This window comes from Notothenia coriiceps, unplaced genomic scaffold (assembly GCF_000735185.1).
Source record: "Notothenia coriiceps isolate Sejong01 unplaced genomic scaffold, NC01 NC01_scaffold00035360, whole genome shotgun sequence".
Taxonomy (NCBI): Eukaryota; Metazoa; Chordata; class Actinopteri; order Perciformes; family Nototheniidae; genus Notothenia; species Notothenia coriiceps.
The window spans coordinates 4855-15041 of NW_011368061.1; the positions used below are offsets into that span (position 1 = coordinate 4855).

The 10187-nt window shown below is 41.3% G+C and overlaps 1 protein-coding gene across 1 annotated transcript; it reads left to right on the top strand.

The window, feature by feature from the left end:
* The first annotated feature begins 546 nt into the window (after positions 1 to 546).
* Positions 547 to 8422, top strand: LOC104962796 (mediator of RNA polymerase II transcription subunit 13-like). Its single transcript, XM_010791296.1, has 2 exons — positions 547 to 1140; positions 8162 to 8422. Exons 1-2 carry the CDS (start codon positions 1075 to 1077, stop codon positions 8420 to 8422), a joined length of 327 nt encoding a protein of 108 aa, XP_010789598.1. The 5' UTR covers positions 547 to 1074.
* Positions 8423 to 10187: the final 1765 nt, after the last annotated feature.

The window sequence follows — 10187 nt, forward strand, 5'->3', positions numbered from 1 at the left end:
GATGAAAGAAAACAAAACAAAGAGGCAATCATTGCATCTCGGTTGCACATTTCAAAAGCAAGTGCAACATCACATGCGCTAGGTGGTGCACTGTGTAAGTGAGCAAGTTTATGGTTTGATCATTTGAAACAAAATCGGTTGCTCAGTAGCGCCACTTGCGCTGGCCTGGCGGCAATACCTATCAGTCTTGTGTTATTACAGCCCTCATGACCACGACAGTGTGAAGTTAACATACTGAAACAAGGAACCCCTGATCTGGACTGTCAAAATAAAACGCTTACATGTTGAAGCATCCTTTCATCACATAAGATGCATCAATACCTCAAATATAGTATTACGCATTGAAATACACCTTACAAATTCAACTTTCCTGAATATTATTTCATAGCATTAGGCATAATATGGAGAACAAAGATGGTATATTTTTACTTTACCGGAAACGTTGTCTACTTTGTGATGTGTGTTGTTCTGTCTCTGGTTAACTTGACAAAGCTTTGACCACGAATGAGCCAATAGGCTGTGGAAGGCAGAGTTGTCCCTGTGGCCGCCATTAAAGAAAGGAATCCATGAATTCAAATGGAAACCAACAGGAACCGAGGCTGAAATAATGACCAAAATAATCGCTAAAATATAGGCCGATGGCAGATTTCGAGAGGCTTCCACAGGATGCATTTCGTTTTTAGACTCATTTTTGCGATGGAGGAATAAGACAGGACGTATTTTTTTTTTTTTTAAGCACAGACCGTTTTAGGGCTAAGGGGGAGGGGGAGAGTTGCTTCTTTGCTCTCCTTTTCTTTTTGTTTTATGAACATTTTTCGCTTCCCCTAATGAGTTTTTACAGTGTGCTTTTGGGATGTCGACATAAAGCCCTCACGGTCTCTTTTATTCGCTTTTAGCTCCGGCAGTGGAACTGCAATAGGAAGGTTGTTGAATTAACTATCCTCCAGCCAAATGTTACAAAAAATATTTCTCGTTGATTAGACCTGCACATCTTCTGAAAACAAAAAATAGCAAATTGTTCTCTATTTCCCGGGAAGTGAAATGATGGAGAGTTGGACCTCGCAGTGAAGAAGGATGAGTTCTTGTTATGTACCAAACGGGGCCAGCTTGGAGGATTGCCATTCCAATCTATTCTGTCTGGTAAGAGATTTAAAACTAAAGGAAAGCAGCCATTTTTAACTAGCTGAACAGGGGCTAAGCTAACATTAGCCACACAGGCATCAGTTGATAGGAGCTTAGCTAGGCTTACGGCCCTGTCGAGCTGACATCATTTCAGGGCAACAAGGTATCCCGGTTCGCTAATGTGCTCTTGTTTGAACACTTTGTCACTTAACCCGCTTGTAACCTCCTGTCTATTGGTGTCTCCTCCTGTCACATTTCCATTTCTCCACTTGCAAAGCAAACATTCAAGGTTAACGCCACTGGCTTGTTAATCTTCATTTACTACATTTCTCAGGACAGACACAACAACATATCGCATGTGAGCACGGAAATACATGTTATGCATTTCACTGTCAAAAGCACGGGTGTGTGCCTCAACTTAGTCATTTGTTGTTGCACTTTCTACAACCCCTTGCTCATTATTAACTTGCTATCTCGTTGTCATTACATCTCCACTTTGTTTTTATCAAGTAGTGACCCGTAAAGTAAACACCTCTGGCTTTGCAGCGTTAAGTTGTATCGCTGAGGCTGGGGAACCGCTGAGCATTTACTGTGAAATACTATATGTTTATGCATAACACTGACAACTCCTGGAGTGTCAGTGCACAACTCGCACACCTTGTTTATAAAAGCACGACCCTTATGTTATGCACAGAAAGTCTTTTTGCAACAAGCATGCAACCAGATTTATTGTGGTGACAGTTATTGTGTTTAAACGTTAATTATTTATGTAATATGTCATCAGCGTGTTTGTCAGAGGCTTAATCTCCTTGGACTTCATTTTCTAGTATTCACACCAACTAGGGCACGGGCCCCAGGGTGATTATATAATCTTTGGCATGCATTCCAGGGCATTACAAACATGAAGGTAACTACATGTCTACACTTTCCTCTACTATAACTACAGTTTAAATTAAGAAAATGTATAAAAGCAACTACCCTTTATCTATCTTATTCATCATACCATGTTGTCATTTGTGGCCAGATCAAGTTTCCCTAAATAGTTGTGGTTTTGCTCCTGGAGTTTACACATATTCTTTAAATCCCATGTGGGAGGGTTATTTAGTGCAGTGAAAATCTACTGTGTAGTTCACTATCTTTACTTGCTTATGGAAAGGTGTTGCTGTTGTGTGTAGTTCCTCTTCCTGGCTGGAAAATAATGGTCTGAATGTGTTTGTTGTTGCAGTTAATAGGCTTGTCAGCACGCTTAACTACTCTTTGACTTGTAGGTGAGCTCAAGAGTGTAATACTACCTCAATGAGCTCCTCTAAACAATCTGCTTGAACAGTTGAAGATGTGTTTTGTCATATGCATGAATGTAACCCTTAAAAAAAGTAGTGTTTTGTTAAAGATTAAATGACTCCTAACCACTTTGTGGTGCAGGGCCAGAAATGAGAGACCGCAAAGTGCATCGATCCTAGATTGATTTGTTAATTTATGCAAAAATAAGTTATTAAAAGAGGATTGCGGGTAGAAATGCATCTATATCAATGCAGCCTTCGAAAGTAGAATAATAACAACGTAGTGAAATACTGCACTGCTTTTTACACAAATTGACACCGTTTGAAAGCTGTCCGCCCACTAAAGGTAACATTTCATTGCAGATAATCCCCACTCTCTCAATACTACTTAGTTGGGTCGATTGTGTGTGCTGAACTCGTAATTACAATGTTTACAACAGCACTTGAAGGCAGCGTTGGATACAGTGGACAGGCGAGGCAGAGGCTGGTGCTGTGCCTGTCTGGCTGACATTTTCCTGCACACTGAGACTAAGCATAACACCACTGCTGCTATGACTCACTCGCTGAACAGACTCCACTTTGTGGTTTTATGGTGAAAGAATGCCAATACATTGTGGTACTTTTTTCCCTTTTCATTGGATAGTCTCCTCTTTTATTTTAAAGAGGCTGTTTGAAATGAACTTTTCTGCATTTATATGCATGCTCATATGTAAGCTCTTCATGACACTTGTATTTTGAGCTTCCATGCATTTCAGCACCATTCAACCCTTTTTAAAATAACTCTTGGAAACATTTAGTTTTGTGGAAGCATCCAATACAGTAAATCGCCAAAAGCCTTGTATAAAGTTACTGAAATGAAACTGATCTAATTTGCATTCATTTCAACCAGAAATGCAAACACACATGTGTTGGTTTCACTTTTGCTCCCCGACAGGGTTAACTGAGGGAGAGAGGTGACAGACAGGAAAGAGACTTGTTGGAGGAGCATCTGTGACATGATTTGAGCAGCTTCACCTGTTGCTTGTCTCATGTCTTGAAAGGCAGTAAGGCAGCTGTTTGAACACAGTGTTTCCCACTGAGTCCCTGAGTGGCCGCAGGGAAGGTGAGCAGCTGGCTATATCAGGGGTCGTAACCATCGAAGTGCATGTCACCTCAGGAAAACTTTCTTCCTTTATCCCGTGCATTTGGCCTTTAGATTCTCTGCTGATGCAGCTGTGTGGTTTTTGTTTTTTGCAAGGAATCAAAAGCTTCTTGAACATTAAGACACAGGCAGGGGGGAAAATGTGTAGATTCATGGTAACGTATCAAGTGTTTGAGGCACCACCTTGTACCTTGCACCAATGTATTTTAAAATGATAGCGCAATTGCAGAAGGCACATTTATCCTTGATAGAGAAGCAGTGTGCCTCTTGGATATTGTTGATGAGGACTTACATGTCCAGTCTTTGACATGGGGCAAATGTAATGTTTATACATTGTAACAATGTACAACATTTTCTTTATGCTATTTAAATGCAGTCGTCAGTTTTATTTCTGAATGTTATAGATTAGCAGTACATCTTTTCAACTAGAGTGGTTACTTGAAGTAGGCTTTATGAAGTCCTAAAAGGGTTTACAGCATTCAAGTAAAAATCAATTAATGTTATTTGTTGTTAGGATGAAGTGGTAAAATAGGTATTGTGTTGCTACAGTTAATTCAAGATGGATGTTTCTTTCAATGCTTGCAATCAGTCAGTCTCAGTTTCCTGTTTCAAACTCAGTGTTGCTACTTGGCAGTAAAACACAGACTGTCCAGGTGATAATGTGTAAATAGTTACAAAAATAAACGTAGATTGTTTCCACAATGACATTTGGTTTTGTTCTGTTTGTAGAATCCTGCATTACATACACACATTTACAGTTTGTATCACCAGTTATTTCCAATATGAATCTGAAGTGCATATATTTGGCTTGTTTCCTGTGTAAACATAACAGATTTAGCTAGAAGTCTCGAATGAAGAGACGCGCTTCTACAAACATTTCTAAACTTTTTCTCTCAATTAAACTAGACACTTGTTATTAAAATGAAGTCATTCAGCTTTAAAGCGGCTTCAGATCTTCACTTTCTCGCTTTTCTCAAGCATGTGGTTATACTCTATACTTAGTAAGACTATCAACGGACCTACACCCCACAAAAGCTTGTGTAGTCACTTTATAGAGTTTCAGTTTCTCACCACATCCACACTGCATTATGCTCAGCGTCTCACTGTTGAAAAGACTGGAGGTAAAACTGGTTAGCCTTTTTGCTCTCTAGCAACAAAGCAGTGCAGAAGGGAAAAGAGAACTCTAACATATCCACGTTGCACACATTGTCATTTGAAGCACCTTCTTTCTTTCAGATAAAAATGAAAATTGCATAAGAAAAAGCTTGGAAATTGCCAAGTATTGCTCTAATTGAGTGTTTAACACATGATATCAATTTCAACACTGAAGCCCTTGAAAATAAAACTGTTCACATTTCTGTGGTGTGTGAGATGCCACTGCAGTGATCTTTTTTTGCAGTGTAATGATTACAGACGGTAATAAATGAAGCGCCTGTTAATGATAAGATATTGAAAGCAGGGATTTCATTTATAGACTCAAGATAATAAACTCAATACATTCAATAAGGCATTTATCACAGAGTATAATGCTTGTTGAAAGTCCTTTTATAACAGAGTTGCTGTAGTGAAGGTTTTTCTTGTGCAATTTATTCTAAAGGAGGATTAATAATATATCGCTCATTAACAGCACAGTAGCCGTATTAATCAGTGTGATAGCGGTGACTGCTGCTACAGTGGCTACGTCTCATAAACCAGATCAAAGTCTGTGTGCCCACAGGATGTGGTCAGCTGGTTCAAGTTGCCCCATGTGTACAGTTGTAGCACAGTACCTGTAGTCAATAACAAGAAGCATGTCAGTGTTTCAAAAACCACCAGTCTGACTGTTAATGAAACTGTTTAGCCTTCTTTTGATCACATGCACACACAATTGCAAGGTTTCCTTATGACTCTGTGTTCCGTTTTGTAAATGATCTGTGCACCAATTACACCTATTTGTCAGCTGAGAGACAATAACTTACAGTAATCCTCACATTTTCATTAGATCGACTAATCAATTAACGGACTAATTGTTTCAGAACAGATTGTAACTGCTTGATTGCTGTACTCAAATTTTATTTGCCAGGAGATTGGATAGAGAGCAGTTTACGTTACCCTATAAATCTTTGCTCTTGTAAATGTAACGCTCACATGGAAGATGATACTGTAGGAAATGTTAAGCTTGAGGCCTTTTAACCCTTTCTATCTGAAAGGGTATATAATATGACTGAATGATGCAGATACAACTCAATGCACTCTACCTCCACAGTAAAAGAAATGTCAAGCAATTATGTTGCAACTGTGTCCACTTTACCACTGCATTAAATCTTCCCTCTAAGAGCCATCACAATGCTCATCTCTTTTGTATTACATGGTCCTTGGTTACAGCTTAAACATAAACAAAAAAAAAAGATAAATCAAATTATTTGAGGCACAGCAATGAAGTAATGAAATGGGTAGAAAAGAGTAGCAAGTTTTACCGTAACACAATTTTCATAAGAGTGATGTAATTCAAAGCAACGTAAAAGTGCCTTGTCACCCGTTTGATGCCTCTCTGTCTGTCTGTGTGCAGAACATAGTCAAAACATGCTGTGCCAATATCTATGTGGAGGAGAGAGCCAATCTGTAGGATCTCGGCTTTGGAACTGAAGGGTCGCCGGTTCAAGTCCCAATTAGACCAAGTATAGGGTGTGGACTAGGAGTTCACCTCCTGGTCACTGTCGAGGTGTCTAGTGCAACGCACTAAACCCCCAAATGCTACTGAACTAAGGCAGCCCCTTCTTTCTTGACACCTCTCTCACTGATAGACGTTTATAGATCCTGTTTGTGCATGTGTGTATTTGGGGCCTATGATGTACTGTAAATAACATCAGAGTGAGAATGGAGTTTCCCCTCAGGGATTAATGCCTTCATCTTAATAATATAGGTAGGACACTAAGGAACTTTTTACACTGCGACACACACTGCGACACACACCATAACATTGGGGCCTACCCATGGTCAGTAACATGACTGGGGGGGGGGTTTACTTGTTAATTCCCTTTACTGTACTGCTTAGGATCTGGTTTCCCAGTTAACCCTCCCGCTGCATTGTGTGCACAGATGTTTCCTAGCAAGCTGCAGGTGTAACATAGTGCTTCTCACACTCCAGCAGGAAGAAGCAGCCTAACTGCTGTAGCTCTGTTGCTTCACACACACACACACGCACGCACGCACGCACGCACGCTCGCTCGCTCGCTCGCTCGCTCTAGATTATATTTTCTTTGATCCAGAGAAGGAAATGATTTAGTTAAGTCAGCAGCAGGTTAACAAGGCATTGCACTTGAGTCACAAATACACTTTAACCTGCTTCTTTTAACAAAATATCTTTCCAAGTTGTGATCAATAAAGTTCATTTAATTCAATATTCCTAATGCTCACTAACCTGTTGTTTTGATCCAGCTCTGCTCCAGCTGGCGCCATACAATGTTCTGTTTTGACAGACCCCCAACAGCCCACCCCCAGCATCACAACTAACACCACAAATCTCCCAGCTTATCCCTAGCCAGGAGAAAGACCACCGCTTCGCTTTGCCATAACCACGGGTAATCACTTGTTCAGGCTCAGCGCCTCTGCACTCGAGTTAAGATATCCTCTGAATTGTAATGGATTAATTGGTTGAATATACAGAGGGACAGCTTGCCAACTCAGCCTGAACGGAATAGGACTAAAAGGCATGAAAATGAGCAGTCCCATGTTCGCACTGATTACTTAAAATGTCTACAAGGATAGATAGAGGACCAAGATTGCTGGGGGAAATAGGATTGTATGCTTAAGGGCTGCGTGTGTGTTTTGTGTTAGCTAGTGTGTGTATGTGTGCAATGTGCATGTGTTATAAGGTAGACACTGGTAGTCTGTCGGCGCTTGGATGATTAGCAGCAGCAGCAGCGCTAGCTAGCAGTGGAGCGTACTGTTCCTAACACTTAATAACCCCGCCAGTGATTTACTGCCTATGAGGCTTTTTCCTGTGTGTTTTGTTCCCTCTATAAAAGCCAGACAGCGTTTATAGAAAGGCAAAGCACCCCCACAAGCACTCGCCAATAATGAGGATTAAGGTGGTGAGACCACAATTACCAGCATTAGTTTTTCCTGTGTTTCGGACATGTTGTCCGAGGGGATATTGAAAGTACCTGAAGCACAAGTTCACAGTTCTTTGCGGAAAGAATCAAAGGTCCCAATTTGTTAATAGCAATTTCACTTTTATTAAAACAGAATGCTGACCTGCTTTCTGCTCAATTTTCTTGTAATTCACTCTGGATATTTTCATGTTTAAGTTTATATCCCCACATATTGAAAGCAAGTGGAGGACAAATACATTCAACATTTCTCTTATACTTTTCCAAAGAAAATGCTGCTCTGTTTTCTGGAAATGTACTGTAGATCTCTCCATCTTTCATTCCTCACCTATATCAGTTTCCCCCCTGGTTTTGACAGCCCGGGTGTCTATTATCAGAAGTAGTTGGTGGGTGAACTGCCACGTAAAAGAGGACTTATACCCACTCTTTACGCTGCACTCGGCACATGTTTACTCAGAGATGCTGACTGGATCCTGAAGCATCGAGTCCGCACACTGACAATCTCTTTCTCTCCCTTTTTGTTGCAGGCTGACTTGACAGGGATCAAATGGAAGAGGTTTGTGTGGCAGGGTCCCACCTCAGCTCCCATCCTCTCTCCAGTCACGGAGGAGGACCCCATCCTGTGCAGCTTCAGCCGCTGCCTGAAGGCAGACATACTGAGCGTATGGCGGCGCAGTCAGCGACCGGGGCGGAGGGAGCTCTGGCTCTTCTGGTGGGGGGACGACCCAAACTTCGCCGATCTCATCCACCATGAGCTTGCAGGTGAGGGCCTCTTGGAATACACATGAGGGCATACCATTAAGAAATAACAATGTATGTTTTATTAAACTGTGCAGGTACATGCTCATTATGCTGCTCGTTCACTACATGGAGGTCAGAGGTCAGGGTCAGATGCTGAGCAACACCCATGGTGCTTGTAGGGATTCATTGATTGAGTTCAGGGAGGTGGTGGTTGTTGTTGTTAAGGAGAAAGTCATTTGCCCTGCTGTTGCATGACAGTTTGACAAATAGTCAGTTAATTTGTTTTTGTAGTTTTGGCAAATTGTATGATTTAAAGAGAGCGAGAAAGGGCTGACATTATATGTCCAAGTCTCTGCTCTGGGAAGTAGATTAATCTATGAATATGAATTTCCCTTCCCCTACCAATATATCTTTTGTTGGATTCATTCAAGGTTATAAAGCTAAAAGAGTGATGGCTGTAAAAGATGACGGGAAATGTAGAAGGCTTGCAGCTTTTGTAAAAGAAGCACTTGAACATCGATCACCCTGTCAAGATATGTTATTGGTTGTAAAATGAAAAATGATACAGATGCCACTGCTTGATTGTCAGGTATGTAAAGGGGAGGTACGTTGTGAGTGAAAGGGAAGTGTTCAAATACAGTGGGGCAAAAAAGTATTTAGTCAGCCACCAATTGTGCAAGTTCTCCCATGCACTTAAAAAGATGAGAGAGGCCTGTAATTTTCATCCTAGGTATACCTCAACTATGAGAGACAAAATGAGAACAAAATCGAGAAAATCACATTGTCTGATTTTTAAAGAATTTATTTGCAAATTATTGTGGAAAATAAGTATTTGTTCAATAACAAAAGTTCATCTCAATACTTTGTTATATACCCTTTGTTGGCAATGACAGAGGTCAAACGTTTTCTGTAAGTCTTCACAAGGTTTTCACACAAGGTATTCCTCCATGCAGATCTCCTCTAGAGCAGTGATGTTTTGGGGCTGCTGCTGGGCAACACAGACTTTCAACTCCCTCCAAAGATTTTCTATGGGGTTGAGATCTGGAGACTGGCTAGGCCACTCCAGGACCTTGAAATGCTTCTTACGAAGCCACTCCTTCGTTGCCCGGGCGGTGTGTTTGGGATCATTGTCATGCTGAAAGACCCAGCCACGTTTCATCTTCAATGCCCTTGCTGATGGAAGGAGGTTGCCGCTCAAAATCTCACGATACATGGCCCCATTCATTCTTTCCTTTACACGGATCAGTCGCCCTGGTCCCTTTGCAGAAAAACAGTCCCAAAGCATGATGTTTCCACCCCCATGTTTCACAGTAGGTATGGTGTTCTTTGGATGCAACTCAGCATTCTTTCTCCTCCAAACACGTCTAGTTGAGTTTTTACCAAAAAGTTATATTTTGGTTTCATCTGACCATATGACATTCTCCCAATCCTCTTCTGGATCATCTAAATGCTCTCTAGCAAACTTCAGACGGGCCTGGACATGTACTGGCTTAAGCAGGGGGACACGTCTGGCACTGCAGGATTTGAGTCCCTGGCGGCGTAGTGTGTTACTGATGGTAGCCTTTGTTACTTTGGTCCCAGCTCTCTGCAGGTCATTGACTAGGTCCCCCCATGTGGTTCTGGGATTTTTGCTCACCGTTCTTGTGATCATTTTGAGATCTTGCGTGGAGCCCCAGATCGAGGGAGATTATCAGTGGTCTTGTATGTCTTCCATTTTCTAACAATTGCTCCCACAGTTGATTTCTTCACACCAAGCTGCTTACCTATTGCAGATTCAGTCTTCCCAGCCTGGTGCAGTTCTACAATTTTGTT

Bases quoted from the DNA above. Each gene is read 5' to 3' on its own strand.
- LOC104962796 (XM_010791296.1), top strand. From the start codon at position 1,075: ATGAGTTCTTGTTATGTACCAAACGGGGCCAGCTTGGAGGATTGCCAT. The intron at 1,141-8,161 runs GTAAGAGATTTA...TTTTTGTTGCAG, and splicing joins ATTCCAATCTATTCTGTCTG to GCTGACTTGACAGGGATCAA.